Genomic DNA, 16,866 nt, shown 5'->3' on the forward strand with positions numbered 1-16,866 from the left:
GCCTTTAAGGTAAGGTACCTAAAACCTTGACTAAAATTAATTTGGCCTGTTTAAGACGTAATTTTCATAAAAGTTTGACAAAATATTTATTTTAACTCTTTGACAAAAAAAATTTTGTTGGATATAAAGCAGTTAGACAAACACTATTTTTGATCAATGAGAAGCTTCGTATTCTCTAAAAAATATAATGTTATTAAAACGTTCAGCTGGTTTTACAGAGTTATCTCCCTGTAGTGTTATGTAACACCTTTAAAGTCTCTGGATATTTTTGCCGTTTAGTGGCTGTTCAACTGATGCACATCCCCATTTATTCATACTAAGTATTTATGTGTGCAAGTATATCAACAGGTTCATTACAATTACCTTTTAGACTGATAGTCCTGTAAACAAGTGTTACCAATTCCATATTTAGATAACAAAACATCCTCAGATCTATCTCCTAAACGGCTGCCGGGTCTGTCATTACTTCAAATAGAGAAATACTTGTAACTTAAGTCATGTCAATATTAAAGTTTATTGATGCATTAAACAGCTAGATGTGTATAAATAAATGTAGTTCAATATGGGATCATAATGGCCTTTGGCTGTTGTCTGCTCTATGGTCGGGTTGTTGTCTCTTTGACACATTCAGCATTTCCATTCTCAATTTTATTAGTTGAAGTTCATATGAAAAACTCTGGAGGCATATTTAAACTCATCTGTTATTCTGAGATGGTCATAAGAAACTATTGAATGAAATATGAATTCTTATTCAATGCGCTTTCTGAAATCTCTTTACAACAAAAGTCAATTTAAATGTTATGCAGTATCATCCTTCAGCTGTACATTTTAGTCTTTTATTTTTACTTGTTGCTTGGTTGCTGTCTCATTTACATATACCCTCCATCTCTTTATTTCATAATAAGTTGCTTCTGAATGAAGACATTATGATAGTACTAGAAAACATCTTGCGTAGTAATTTTTGTTACATATAAACTTTATTTACCTGTAAAACATGCATAGATGATGATCTCCCTTGTTTGGTATCAGGTGCTAAGGGTAGATCTCTAATGGTGGGGGGTCTGAATAGGGAGGGTTCGTCTCAGAGAATAACATATATAGATATTATTTAAAATGTTCTTACCTGTAGAACATGTATAGATGATGATCTCCCTTGTTTGGTATCAGGTGCCAAGGGTAGATCTCTAATGGTGGGGGGTCTGAGTAGGGAGGGTTCGTCTCAGAAAATAACATGGCAATCAGGATAAATAATGCAGGCATCACAACCTGCAATATATATATATTAAACAGATTATTAAAATGATTAAATATACAAGATTGTTCAGATATTATATGAATATGTTATGAAAACAAAATCTCTCACCATAATAAATAAAGCCTGAACTATAACTCAACTACTCCATTATCAATCATTTTGTTAATCATTTTGTTAATAATGTATTATAATCTTATAACAGCTGTTATATGGCTGTATCAATTAAAATCAAAATATAGTACTATATTTGTGGTCTAATGCATTGTATCAAATTCAATAGCAGACAACAACATGCAAAAAATTTCCTGGCCTTTCACAATTATTTTTGGTGTCAATAACATATTATGATGAGACTGCATGAGACCAATGAGCAGTCTTGATCCTGATTTTTTTATACGAGGGTCAGTATTCCAATATCAGCTGTAGCTATTTGTATTTCTCACCCAATTGGTAACTGTACACCATTTTCAATTAATATTCAGTTTTACAACATTTGGTCTAGAAAGGCAAAAGGGAAAGGTTGTTCATACATAAAACTGGACTTACTCCTCTACATTTAGAGTAAGTCTAAATCAGGTTATATGAACCATATGTATTTTGTTGTTGCTTGAGTCTGTTTGACTGGGTTTTTTTTTATGGAGTAGAGTGTTGGAAGTTGGGTGCAATCTGTCGGATTGTGCGTTATGTTTTGGGTTCCTGTTGGCCCTTTTTAATTATTAATGCTTTGGTTTATTGTACCTCACAAACAAAACCCTTTTTACTTCTTTTGAAATGTTGAAATCTTTTAAGAAGGATGGCACCAATCTGCTTCCACCACAACAAGCAACCATTGGCTAATTCATCATGTTTATGTGTAAATTGCTCTTCAGTTTCTGTTGATACCTCTACAATAAATATAAATCATTAAAGTTAGAATTGAATACAGGAAATGTGTCAAAGAGACAACAACCTGAACCAATGAGCAGAAAATAGCCAAACGCCACAAATGGGTCTTTAACTTAGCTAGAAAATACGGCACCAAGAAGCAGGCTTTTGTGTAGAAAAAAAAATATCTCAGTAAACCTGTTCCCTTAGAAATTTAAAAAGACTATTTTTTTCGTAAATGATTTTACAAGAGTTAGTGTTCCTTTATTATATCTGTAATGAATTATTATGTAAATTTTCAGAAATACTGTACCTATTTCAATTTCATCAGTGCCCAGTCTATTTTCTTCAGAAATACTTCTTAGGAATGACCTTTTCTTATTTCTTTTAAAGCTGAGTTGTGTTACTGGCCTAGCAATTCTTCCTCCTGTTAAAAAAAGAAATAATAAAATATCTGTATTCCAACATATCTGACAACAAGGTAAGTATGAAAGCTTTACACCAATGAATAGTTTACAAAAAAATTACAGGCTATTAAAGCATACTACTTCCTTCACGCTGCATATCAGAAACATCATTGTTACAATCAATAATGACTCAAGCTTTGTAGAAGCCTAGTTTTTGGGATGTGTCTTTCATATTAACAGGGAAAATATATTAAACTTGCATAGTTCACTTATGTTTTTATGATTTATAAGGATTTTTCTTTCCTTTTAAAGTTTAAAAAAATATTACATAAAATTCTTTGCATAAACAAGCTATTTATCATTTTAAAATTAACAATAAAATATAAATGTTTGACAAACTTGCCATCAGTGACTTCCTCTAACTTTTGTCTTTTAAATTCATCAGTATGATCATCATCTTCTTCTGCAACTTTCAGGAACACCTAAAAAGTCAAAATAGTTATAGATAATCAACTTACAAAAGAAATATATAATCAACTTACAAAAGAAATATATTTGTTCAAAAAAAAGAAATGTTAAAAACATTGATGTTCATGTTTAACGTACAATATATTTTCGACAAGTGGCACTTAACGAATTTGATATCAAACATATTTTAAAGTTATCTTACAATATGGCAAGATTTTAATTATTGCACAAAATAACTTTAAAGAAACATGGCACCATTTAGCAGTTGTGACTAATTTTGTCTCAAAAAAATATAAGAAGTTTAGGCGGGACAAAATCATGTTTTTTTAAAACAAGTAAAATATAGCCATTTTTAGTAACTAAGTAAAACGATTAAATACCTCTTCTAAACAAGTATCAGAGATATCATAAGTAAAACGATTACCTCTTCTAAACAAGTATCAGATATACCATAACTAGATATTCCTAAGTCTTCATGACAGTTTTCTAACATTTCAAATAACATCTCTAAGTATCCATCCCTGGCAGACTCTGGTGGTAGCTGAAATATTACTTCTGTGGAATTATCTTCTACAAGTTTGGCCCTCCTGATATACTTCTTCACAAAAGCTGATATTCTCTTCTTTGAGTAGCCTTAAACAAAAAACAGTGAGCATTATTAATCTGGAAAATAAGTATAACATCATAATAAGTATATTTTCTAAAATATACATAAAACTTTTTTTCTAGAAATTTTCCTAAAACATAAAATGGGTTACTGTTATCAAATATCAAAAGATTCCAATAATTTACAAATCAAACAAAGAACCAGATGCTCTGCAGGGCACAGCTTTATAAGACTGCAGAGGTCAAACCCTGAACAGTTGGGGCAAGTATGGACACAACATTCAAGCTTGATACAGCTCTTAATTTGGATTGTCATCAAATTCTTGACATAATATGAGTTTCTGACACAAAAAAAATGTCAAGATCTTATAAATCTATAATAGGACATTTCTTTATGCATTATTTACAAGTAGTGTAAGAGAGGTAATTCAGAACATACCAAACATTGTATGTTAACTGTTTTTTAATTACCTCCCCTTCACTGCTTTTCAATTGTCTTAATTGTCCGTTGACCAGAAAACCCTTGTTTCCCCACTTTTTTTTGCCCCTAATTCCAAAACATTTAGAGCCATAGCCCCCTAAATCATAACTAATTATCCCTTATTCTAATGCAATTATTTTGTATCAATGGTTCTGATTGGATGACAGTTATCGAAAAATTCTCTATTTCCTTGTCTGTAGCTAAGGAAGCCGACATTTTGAATTTCTGAATGTATTGACATGTTATTTCTACAATAATAAGTAAAAAAACTCACATGTTGCACCTACAAATCTTCTTTTTATCAAATTTTATTACATTCTGAAGCGGCACAAAAGCCAGAAAACACCTGGTGTTTATGTTTGACGCAGGAAGCATACCTATGACGTGACCTAGTGTAGGGACCAAAGAAGATAACATCTTTTTGCAGAGTTTTCTTTAATGAAGGTTTTACACTGAAATAATGATTAACATTTAACTATGAACTTTTTTTGCATTAGAATAGAGATAACTGTATTGTATTGGAAGCTTTGCGGACGTCCATCGGTAGTTTTACTGTCGCAAATACCCGTTTACCTGTCTCCGCTACGTGTCGTCAGGTAAACAAAATTTGTGACAGTAAAACTATCGATGGACGTCCTTAAAGCTTCAAATACAATACAGTTATCTCTTAAATGGTATGGAAACTTGTGTTATAATTTCAGAGAGATTCATACACTTAAACATGTTAAAGTTATTGTTTGAAAACTACAAATAATATGCTTATTTTGGGCCCCTTTTCCCTACCCTAATTCCTAAACTATTGGGACCATAATCCCCAACATAAATCCCAACCTTTCTTTAGTGATATTAAACCTTCTGGAAAAAATAAATAGAGATCCATTCACTAAAACTAAAGTTATTGTTAGGAAACTAAATGTGTCTTCAGACAACGCAGTCATATACAAATATTTCTTCAAGGTTTTATGATCTTTTACCCCTCATTATTCTTGGACCATTTACAGGTAAAGGAAGAGTAGCTTCCCCTTCTGATTTCTCTATTGTTTCCAAAAATCCTTCATCAAGTATATCTGATAACTGAAAAATAAAACAGAGATATCTATAACAAAAGAAAGAAACGCTTCTTCTCAATTACATATTTATATTTGAGTGAAACAAGGTACCAAATATAATTCTTTAAAGTTGATCATAGTTAATTAATAAGGGATGTGACATATATTTGTTAAATGCAATCCAGTTAAATTGTGTGTTACAATTACAAAAACAAAGATTATTCATGATTTTTTGTGATCATCATATCAGTAAAACCACGTCTTGTAATGATGAATTGTACATTCTTCAATTAGTTAAAAAAAAAAAAAAAAAGAAGAGACAGTGATCTTATTTTGAAACAAACATGAACATTTAAAACACATATCACTGATAGCAGTTTGATTAGTGTTAACATGAGACAAAATATATCAAGTTACCACTGCTTGATTCAGATTGAAAACAATTTAATACAATGAACAGAAAATAGACTAAATTAAATACAAGGAAACAAACATTGAGTTATATAAATATGCACTCATTTATAGAAATTCTTTTTACAGAGAGGGAGTTGATGATACACAAATTACAATGTCGTTTTTATTTACCTGTCTATTAAATCCAACTCTCTGTCTATCTAACGAATCAGAATCTAGATTGCCATCTTTAACCATAGTCAGATAGTATCCATTACCATACTGTGACTTGAGATATAAACTTGAACCACAACACAGTAGTCTCCCCTGAGATATAATGGCTATCCTGTCACCAAGAATATCAGCTTCATCCATGTGATGTGTTGATAATATAATTGTTCTGTCTAAAATAATTAAGCATACATATTTATTCTAATGTATATAACCAATTTCTAAAAAGAAATGTTGTATTCAAAAATGTTGATTTAGAACAAGTATAGAGCATATGCATAAAGCTTTTTAACAGGTCGAGAACTCTAGATTTTCTGACGTCAGAATATATTTGCATAGTAATTTCCAAAACACAAGGCCAATATGGCCTTGAAAAACTGACCAATCGACTCAATGAACTACAATGCATTGTGGGCTACTACGAGTAAACTACTATTTAAAACACGTGGAATTAGTGGGAAAACGGTCAGCTAATATATTGTCTGGGACTCTCATTACCAAAGTTTTTATTTTGCAAATATATTTAATGTAAAATATATAACGTAATCTTCAATTTGCATGCTCAGATTAAAAAAATATTGTTTATTGGCTTCACAATTCTACTTTCTTTTTCGCCTTGCAAAAGTAGTTGAACTGGTTTTGTGCATTGTTATGAATTGAACCTGCATTAATTTTACGACGTGACACAGTGAAATATCAAATGAAGTAACCACTGTCCAGTAAGAAAATCATTTGAGCTCTTTTAAACCTGTATAATGTCATTCCAAAATCATTTCTGCATAGAAAAACACGGAAACTTTCATTGAAACACTTTTTTCTGTACTGAATGTGTATTTTTTTCAAGTTATCAGAACCTGAACTAATAGGTAGAACATCACGATATTCAGTATGCTAAAAAATATGTGTTATGAAAGCGGCAGGGGCGGATCCAGCCATTTAAAAAAAGGGGGGCCTAACCCTGGACAAAAGGGGAGGGGGTTCAAACTACATGTCCCCATCCAAATGCACTGATCGTCCTAAAAAGGGGGTCCATCCCCCGGAACCCCAGCCCTTTTGGATCCGCCACTGAGCGGGTACGGTATATAGCTCAATACATATTTTATAGTTTCATCCATCGATAATATCCGTTTGTTGCTAATTTTATCACAAAATATACCTCAGAGGGTTGTTTTTTTTGTCGTTCGGTTGCTGTCCTGTTGACATATGTAAAATATCTCCAATATTAAAAGTCTCTGGATCATATGGGTGCCATATTACCTATTATTTTTTTCTTTCTAAAACGTGCTTTGTATATAGAAATAAGAAGATGAGATATGAGTGCCAAATGAGACATCTTTCCAAAAAAGACATAATTTAGTAAAGTAAGCAGTCATAGGTTCAATGCTAAAAAGTAAGCTATTAACCAAAAAAAAACCGGCCCAATTAAATATATAAAAAGACAAGAAATCGATTCCATTAAAAAATATATATTGTATAGGAGCCTGTATTTCAGTGGTTGTTGTTTGTTTATGTGTTACATATTTGCTTTTCGTTCATTTTTTTTATATAATTAAGGCCGTTAGTTTTCTCGTTTGAATTTTTTTACATTGTCATACCGGGGCCTTTTATAGCTGACTATGCGGTATAAGCTTTGCTCATTGTTGATGGGTGTACGGTGGTCTATAAATGTTAATTTATGTGTCTTTTTGGTCTCTTGTGGACAGTTGTCTCATTGGCAATCATACCACATCTTTTTTATTATAGATCCAACGCCGCAATTTTCACAAAACATATCAAAATTTCCACCTTGTCGAACATACATATGGATAAATTCATTACAGCTTATTTCCTAATGCATGTAGAGCAACACTTTGGTTAGCTTGCTTGCTTTGTTTGTATATTGTACAAAATATAAAATATACAAGTTAAATTATGCCTATATACATATACTTTTTAAAGATGTCAATCTTATTTTCAAAGCTTGTATAAACAACTATGCAAACAAAGCAAGCAAGCCAACAAAAGTTTTACTTCGCAGGTATGAGAAATCAGCTGTAATATTTTAATTCAGTTTGGCAAATGTCCGATCGAGCCCGTTAAAAAACTAACATACTGAAACTACAGTTGCTGACTTCACTACCTTCAAAACAAAGGGAACAGTTTGGAAGTCCCATATACTGAAATGTGACAAAAAAATACATATAGATTTTGTTAACACTGCCATGTATGTAAATATTTCTTCGCCTTTTTAGGAACACAAAATTCAAGGATCCCACATTTGCCGCTTTAATTATTTATACGAACATTTCTGTACTCGTGAATATCAGCACCGGCTGTTATCGACGGCTTACTTTACACTAATGAGTTTTTCTCATGGGTAATTGTGTTTTTTTGCTGTTGTTTCGTTCTTGTCTCACTCTGGTAGACAAATACATGAAATCTCTGTGCCATCATCAAACATGTTAATGGCTATATATCGGGTAATTCAAACCCTTTTTTCTTCGCATAGAAACAACTCTTCTTTAATCTGAGCATGGAAGTAATACTTTATATCACGAACTATGAATGAGGATACATAAAATGAAAAACTAAGCGAAATTGTCAATCCCGCATTGCACGAAAAAATGTGTTGTATTTCAGTAAATAACACGTGTTCTTGGTTGATTGTAAACACGTAGTAGTCCATCATGCATTGTGACTCATTTAGTGGATTGGTCAAAAACCTAGGTAAAAATGAATTGCGTCACATGTAAATAAACAATTACATGTGCGAGAACATAAGTATGCTAATTTATGCATTTCCATATAAGGTAGTGGTCCTGACCTGTTTAAGTTAAGATTTGTTTTGAACAGATGGATTTTTCTACATGTCAAACGATAAATAAGTACTACGATTTGATTTTTTAACTGCAGTGATTTTATGAATACTAGCCCTGATATTCAATTTTTTTTCTTTATTTGTTAACCCATGAATTAGATTTTAAGTTTATATTTCTTTTGACATGCTTTGTCTTCTGAAGGATTTCTTTTCAAATCACATTTTTTAAATTAAATGATCAACTCTAAGATACGTTTAGTTGAAGTATTGACCTACCATTACTTTATCTTAAATCCTCTAATAGCTCATATTACGCGAAAAAGATCTGTATTTCAACCTTATCAAATTTGGTTTGATAATCAACTTACTTTTCTTGAATTTAATTAGAAGTTCCCAGATAGCTCGTCTTGCCTGAGGATCAACACCAGCAGTTGGTTCATCAAGAATCACAGTCTTTGCATCACCTACAAATGCTATGGCTATGGAGAGCTTTCTCTTCATTCCACCTGAAAAACAGAATAACACTTATAGCTATGGAGAGCTTTCTCTTCATTCCACCTAAAAACAGTATAACACTTATAGCTATGGAGAGCTTTCTCTTCATTCCACCTAAAAACAGTATAACACTTATAGCTATGGAGAGCTTTCTCTTCATTCCACCTAAAAACAGTATAACACTTATAGCTATGGAGAGCTTTCTCTTCATTCCACCTAAAAACAGTATAACACTTATAGCTATGGAGAGCTTTCTCTTCATTCCACCTAAAAACAGTATAACACTTATAGCTATGGAGAGCTTTCTCTTCATTCCACCTAAAAACAGAATAACACTTATAGCTATGGAGAGCTTTCTCTTCATTCCACCTAAAAACAGTATAACACTTATAGCTATGGAGAGCTTTCTCTTCATTCCACCTAAAAACAGTATAACACTTATAGCTATGGAGAGCTTTCTCTTCATTCCACCTAAAAACAGTATAACACTTATAGCTATGGAGAGCTTTCTCTTCATTCCACCTAAAAACAGTATAACACTTATAGCTATGGAGAGCTTTCTCTTCATTCCACCTAAAAACAGAATAACACTTATAGCTATGGAGAGCTTTCTCTTCATTCCACCTAAAAACAGAATAACACTTATAGCTATGGAGAGCTTTCTCTTCATTCCACCTAAAAACAGAATAACACTTATAGCTATGGAGAGCTTTCTCTTCATTCCACCTAAAAACAGAATAACACTTATAGCTATGGATTGCATTCTCCTATATAGTTATTGGATTGTTTCTGATATTGCAATCATGTACAACATCTTGCTTAGAAGACTTGTAGTTCAAATATGTAGAAGGTACTTTACTTGTAGTTTAAAATTGAAGAAGGTGTCTTACAGATAAAAAAAGTGCTTGTTGTTCAGAGTGAGCCAAGGCTCCATGTTGAAGGCCATACATTGACCTATAATGGTTTACCTTTTTTAAATTGTTATTTGGATGGAGAGTTGTCTCATTGGCACACACACCACATCTTCCTACATCTATTTACAGGTTACAATCATGGGCAAGCTGCAGACCAAATATAAAGTCATTTTGTTCATTAGCATCCAAGGAAAATGTGATGGAAATGTGTTTTGTGAATCATAGGGACAAACACATGACAAGGGTGAATGCAATATTCTTGTTCTGTGATATAATAACATACCAGACAATTGATCAGGGAATTCCTGTGATCTATGATAGAGACAAGACTTACCAGACAATTGATCAGGGAATTCCTGTGATCTGTGATAGAGACCTGTTTCCCTCATCATCCTGTCACACTCCGCATGAGCCTGTTTATTTGGTTTGCCTTTTAAGCTGGTGTAAAACCAGATATGTTCCTCTACCGTCAAACTGTAAGTAAATAAAACAACAAATACATGAGTTATTTATAACAGAAGAAGTTTTTTCACTAATGTCAAAGTATTTATACCAAAATTCCATTTTCATTTTTCTGAAATAATTCAAAATTTACCTTTTTTTATTCAAAACCTATGTTTGATTCATAATACAAAGTTAATATAGCTGGTTTTGAAATGTTTGACTAATATATCAACAACATTCACTATAACTATGAAGCAGAAATTTTATTTCAATTTTAATGTTTTCTGACAATAATAACTCACAATTTAAACAGTACATTAAACTGTGGACACATGCCTAGATTGTTCCTAATTTTGTCCATGTCTGTGAGAATGTTCTGTCCATAGATGTAGGCAGAACCTTGAGATGGTGGAAACAATCCAGTCAAAATTGACCTAGAAAAAGAAGTTATCAAAAGATAAAATAGAAAAATCTCAATATGTAATATTTAATTCTGAGGCAGTACCATTTCAATCAAAGCACTTAATCTATCGGTACTAAATATCTGTTGCCTCTAAACTAGTTACATATATGCTTCTAGTATTCCTAAATCTAGATATATTATACTGCAAAAAGTGTGATCTTTTCATGGGATATCATTTGTGGGTTTTTTTTCAATAATGAAATAGTTATCCATTAAGGATACTATTATGTTAATTAACTTACATGTATTCTTTTCATCAAATAAATTTCTATAATAAATATGTTCCAATTGTTTTTCTTATTATCATTTGATCCATAAAACAATCTGACTATGATCTTACATGGTAGTAGTTTTGCCTGCACCATTATGTCCTAGGAATGATGTTATTTGTCCTTCATAGAAGTTTACACTTAAACCATCGACTGCATTCTTCTTCCCTTTCTTATAACATTTCTTCAGATTCTTTATGGATACACCTAATGGTCTATCATGGGGTTCCTCTTCTAGTTTAGGTGCATCTTAAATGAAAATATTTCATTTTTAATGCTTCTTACATTACTGTTATATGGCAATTCATTTAATTATAGGTTATGGAAAAACTTGTTTCTCTACTTAATTCACAGTTAAATAAAGGTTGTTTTTTTTTTGCAATAACCTTTCCATAATAGACATTTTTCATTTATAAATGACAGGTTTCTGGTTATATCAATCACAAAATTTCCCGGTATAAACTTTTAAACAAACCTTTATTATTGTCTGTTTTAGGGTCTTCCTCCTCCTTATATCTACAAACAGATATACCACACCAATATGATGGCTGTAATGGGAAATACCATGGCCTGGGTAATCCATAACTACCTAAAGCATCAAAGTAATCAATAGATAGAGAAAGATGTGATGTGAGTGCCAATGAGACAACTCTTCATCCAAATATCAATTTATAAAAGTAAACAATTATAGGTCAATGTACGGCCTTCAACACGGACCCTTGGCTCACACCGAACAAAGAGCTAAAAAGGGCTCCAAAATTACTCCTGTAAAACCATTCAAACATGAAAACCAAATATCTAATTTTTATGAAAAAACGAGAAGCGAGAAACATGTATAAATTACATGAACAAACGACAACTAAGCATGACTTAACTAATAATTATGACAATAGTCTTTTTAACCTTTTTCAAAACAATATCAACCGCATCTGATGTACTTCAGCACTTGTTTTCTATCACTAAATTGTCATAAAGAAGACACTGTAAATGGTGAAACATGGAGTAGACCAAAATAAAGCATTTTCTCGCTATTAACCAGGATGTTGTTGTTTTTATTTTGTTTAAATAGAACTTTTTTCTTAAAGATGTATAGTGATTTTTTTTTCATGCTCATAAATTTAAAAATGCTTATGGGTTCTATGTAACTTTGTGACTAGTCAGCTACGCAGGTTGTCAGTGTAATTTTGACATTAATAAGTTAGTCCATTTATCAGTAAATACAGATCAACAAGATAGAAAAAGAAAACATATATTAGATGACCTAACATATGAATAACAAATGTACCTGGAAATACCGCCTCAATATACCAGGTCAATACTCCGTAGATAGCAGCATCTGATAACATCATCATAATACACAAGTACATGTTAAACTGGTCATCTGGGACTGGACTGGTATTGATGTTACTCCACTGCATACCCACAGCTTGTTCCTCAAACCGAGATATGTAGGTACAACCAAATCCAAATGCTACATTTGATGACAGGCTCTATAAATGTACATTAATATATTATTATACAATGTACTTTAAATTGTGTGATACAAAATCTAACATTACAATAAGCTTAGATATTCCTATACAGTTCAAAACTTATCACAACAAGCAACAAAAGTTCAAGTATTTAGTATTTTTTAAAATGCTTTGAATCTGTAAATTAAATATCCTAGACATACATCTTGCCAATATCTATAGCATTGTCAAGGAACAGGGTCATACAATTAGCATCAATTAAAATAGTTTTTTTTATGCTGGAGGAAATGATTTGTAAGATTGTGTAAGAGGCATGATTTTTTTATTAGTTGTTAATGGATTTGAACTAGCTGTCAGATTACTGCAAGTACTCTCAGATCTGTTCATTGTGTCTTTTTGTGTCGGGATGTATAAGTACCCAGCCACGTCCACTTGTATTTTTTGTCTATCTGATGAGTTAAGCCTTTTTCAACTGATTTCTATAGTTCGTTCTTATGTTGTACTGTTATACCACTGTCCCAGGTTAGGGTTAGGGGGAGGGTTGTGATCCCGCTAACATGTTTAACCCCGCCACATTACTTATGTATGTGCCTGTCCCAAGTCAGGAGCCTGTAATTCAGTGGTTGTCGTTTGTTTAAGTGTTACAAATTTGTTTTTCGTTCATTCTTTTACACAAATAAGGCAGTTAGTTTTCTCGTTTGAATTGTTTTACATTGTCTTATTGGGGCCTTTTATAGCTGACCATATGCGGTATGGGCTTTGCTCATTGTTGAAGGCCGTACGGGACCTATAATTGTTAATGTTTGTGTCATTTTGGTCTTTTGTGGATAGTTGTTTCATTGGCAATCATACCACATCTTCTTTTTTATAAACATGGCAGTCAGAATCCAACTAAGAGTGCTTGAAATCAGACATTTCTACATTTTTCTTTCAAAAAGATATATTGAACTTTGACATTATAAACTAGAAACATTGTTGATTAGATAATAACATATGTGTTTTAAAAGTCTTTTATTCTATTTCATAATTTCAGATCATCATCAGGCCGTAGCCAGGAATTTCCAAGGGGGGGTTCGTTGGACTCACAAACTTGACTTTAACAGTCATAATTCGAACAGAACATCGACTTTAACAGTGCTTACTTGTTTTCGTCCGAACCCCCTGAACCCCCCTAGCTACAGTATGATCAGTGGAATAAAAGAATACTATACTAACAACAGCCAGTTTCTGATCCAGTGACATCAAATGTTCCCAATGTCTGGCTAACAGGTATGGCAGGTATAAAGCAAAGTATATAAAGCTGGCACAACAAGCACACAGGTTAGCTTGGTTGAAAAATACTGTGATTAGAAAACACTGCATGATAGTAGATATACCATAGACTGTTAGGAATACCAATAATATACTGGCATCAGTGTGTTCTATTACTCCTCCTAACTACAAAACAAAACAGATTATTCCATAGAAGTACTATGCAGAATCCTAGGCTGGCCTGATAGCAGTTTTAAATTACTCAATTTGTTCAATTTAAAAGTTGGGGTTGTTTTCCTTTCACAATAAATATTTTTGGTGCTAATCCATTATCATCTACTTTTTCAAAACTGTAATTTTTTTGTCAAAAGTAAATTATGCAAATTACATAATCAAGGGTCTCAATAAAGAATAGTTGTTTAGCAAATTGTTTTATCCACTATGAAAAGAATGTTTTTAACTTTTATTTCATTATTTTAATCAATAACAAAAACAATATGTGTTACCTTAAGAATTATAACCAACAAACAAACAGTAAGAAACATGATTGAAAATGCATTGATGAACCATGCCAACCAATGTACTCCATTACCAAGTCCCATAATCTTCATAACTTCCTTCAATCTCATCTCCTTCTCATACACAATATTCTTACATATCATAGCCACAGGGAACAGCCAGGCTAGTACCAGGAATAATGGTAAGGTTTTACTTATACCATACATAAAACTAAAATAGAAATTATACTACGATAAAACATGTCAATTCAATCAGGCTAAATAGGAATAGTAGTAATGTATTACTTATACTATATATAAAACTAAACCTTTCTAAACTGAGCCATAAGAACCAGGAAGGCTAGTGCCAATAATTTTCAAAATGTCTACACATTAAAGTGAAATATTAATAGAATTCAAAGAAACATTGCCTTTACCAACAATTGATAACAGCCAGGCAGGTACAAAAATCACGAAATGGATTACTAATTAATATTCCATACCTTAACACTGAAATAAAATTATTTATGTGCAGTTGTGCAGGTAATTTCTTGTTAGCTTTTCGTCTTGCTGTTGTTATTTTATATATTAAAATTTCCTAATTCAAAAAGATAAAAGAGTTCTTTAGTAATGTTTTAGTTTATCAAGTATTTAGACTTACAAGTCTTCAATATATCTAGGATATGAGTTGTATAACTGTTGTAGTACCAGTCCTATGTTCTTAGTCATACCAGTCTGTATCTTAAGTTACTTACCTGTCTTCAATATAACAAGGATAGGGGAACTGTTGTAGTACCAGTCCTATGTTGTTAGTCATACCAGTCTGTATCTTAATAATGGCCTGCTCTATCATATCTTGTAGGTAGGCAAAACCATAGGTTAGATATTTGGTCTGTGGTCCAGGTCGGCTTCTAGGTCCAGGTGTCCAGAATCTAAAATACACAGAAGTCAGAAATCAATGTAAATAATGTCAAGGTGTCTAGAATCTCTATCCAAAACAACAAAAAAATGGTAAGAAATTCATATTTTCTTATTTTCCTTTAATATTTGTGTACTACATGTGATTATTCAACTGAAACTTCTGAGAACATGAAGAAAACATTGTAGCTTCTGGAATAAAAACATTTCAATCAATAAAACAAAATCGGGCAATTGACATGAATCATTTTCTCCTATCAAAACAGTATCAAACATTATATTGAAACTTGGTGATTATACCTTTCTGTGTCCATTCACCTTATCATTAATACAAATCTGTCCCAGATTATACCTTTCTGTGTCCATACACCTTATCATTATTAAAAATCTGTCCCAGTTGACCCAAGAATCTGCCCCGCTTGAACTGTTGACGTCATAAAACAATCCCTTTTCCATTGTGGTCAGATAATTTGTATTATGATGTCAAAATTTTACTGAACCTTTGTGATGTCCAGTAATGGCAGACAAATAGTGTTATTATTCTCTGTGTTTAGTATTGAAAACACTTACCTATCAGTGACTTGCTTGGTATTGTCCACTCTGTCTGTGTCCATTCTGATTTTATAACTGACATGTTTTGGTAATTTGTTTGGAGTTCTCTTGTCTACGTTAAATACCACAGCTACAGAAGAAATATACACCATTATAATGATCTACACTGTTGTGGAAATTTTTTATTTCAGCTTTCTAGTTAGAATGGGTTTTTAACATTTTAAATCATGTAAACTGAAAAAAAAACATATATAAAACTCAAACTTACCAGCCAAAAATGTTCTGTTTTGTATCATTCCTAAGCTGTTCTTCACCAAGTCTTTCTCAGATGGATAAGGTACAAACTTGTCAAATACAATACACTGTAAATAGAAATAGATTAATGAGACAGTATGACAAATTAAAATGTTCAACGTAATACAGATTTTCTAAAAGAATGTATGCAGAACTTGCCAAATCAACAATTTGTTGAATTTTTTTTTTAAAAGATTACACCGTTGGTTTTTCCGTTTGAATGGTTTTACATTAGTAATTTAGGGGTCCTTTATAGCTTCTTGTTTGGTGTAAGCCAAGGCTCCATGTTGAAGGTGGTACCTTGACCTATAACTGTTTACTTTTATAAATTATTATTTGGATGGAGAGTTGTCTCATTAGCACTCATACCCCATTTACCTTTGAATATTCAAATTTTCACCAATTCATGAAATTTGGTATCCAGGAAAATAAATGAATCCACAGTATGTTAAGAGAAGGAAAAAGTTAACTTAAGGGATTTTTTATAATTTCACCGAAATCAGTAATTGAGTTTAAGGATAGATATATTTGGTAGGCTTTAGTTTTCTATAATTCTTATTTTTATTTAAAACCAAGTGTTTGACTGTGAACTACTTTTCTTTCAGAATTGTACTGCAATCTTTATAATTGGATATGTTTTGCTTCATACAGTAAATTTATCTTTATATAGCAATATTTTAGGCATTTAAAACATTAAAATAACATTAATTTCAATTTTTTTAACAATACCAATAAAAAAATTAAAA

The 16,866-nt window shown here is 32.0% G+C and overlaps 1 protein-coding gene across 1 annotated transcript in view; it reads right to left on the bottom strand.

The window, feature by feature from the left end:
* LOC134685597 (phospholipid-transporting ATPase ABCA1-like) overlaps positions 1-16,866 on the bottom strand; it is a 42,463-nt gene that overhangs the window by 14,054 nt on the left and 11,543 nt on the right. The window contains exons 13-31 of the mRNA XM_063545474.1: positions 16,095-16,188; positions 15,845-15,956; positions 15,112-15,288; positions 14,366-14,588; positions 13,824-14,045; positions 12,422-12,626; positions 11,612-11,725; positions 11,208-11,385; positions 10,707-10,838; positions 10,295-10,434; positions 8,920-9,057; positions 5,716-5,927; positions 5,056-5,155; positions 3,419-3,627; positions 2,930-3,008; positions 2,433-2,546; positions 1,994-2,139; positions 1,124-1,266; positions 364-465 (exon numbers count right to left, since the gene is read on the bottom strand). Coding sequence (XP_063401544.1) covers positions 364-465; positions 1,124-1,266; positions 1,994-2,139; positions 2,433-2,546; positions 2,930-3,008; positions 3,419-3,627; positions 5,056-5,155; positions 5,716-5,927; positions 8,920-9,057; positions 10,295-10,434; positions 10,707-10,838; positions 11,208-11,385; positions 11,612-11,725; positions 12,422-12,626; positions 13,824-14,045; positions 14,366-14,588; positions 15,112-15,288; positions 15,845-15,956; positions 16,095-16,188 — 2,840 coding nt within the window. The remainder of the gene's footprint in view (positions 1-363; positions 466-1,123; positions 1,267-1,993; positions 2,140-2,432; positions 2,547-2,929; positions 3,009-3,418; positions 3,628-5,055; positions 5,156-5,715; positions 5,928-8,919; positions 9,058-10,294; positions 10,435-10,706; positions 10,839-11,207; positions 11,386-11,611; positions 11,726-12,421; positions 12,627-13,823; positions 14,046-14,365; positions 14,589-15,111; positions 15,289-15,844; positions 15,957-16,094; positions 16,189-16,866) is intronic.

Source organism: Mytilus trossulus, chromosome 1 (assembly GCF_036588685.1).
Source record: "Mytilus trossulus isolate FHL-02 chromosome 1, PNRI_Mtr1.1.1.hap1, whole genome shotgun sequence".
In the NCBI taxonomy this organism is placed as follows: domain Eukaryota; kingdom Metazoa; phylum Mollusca; class Bivalvia; order Mytilida; family Mytilidae; genus Mytilus; species Mytilus trossulus.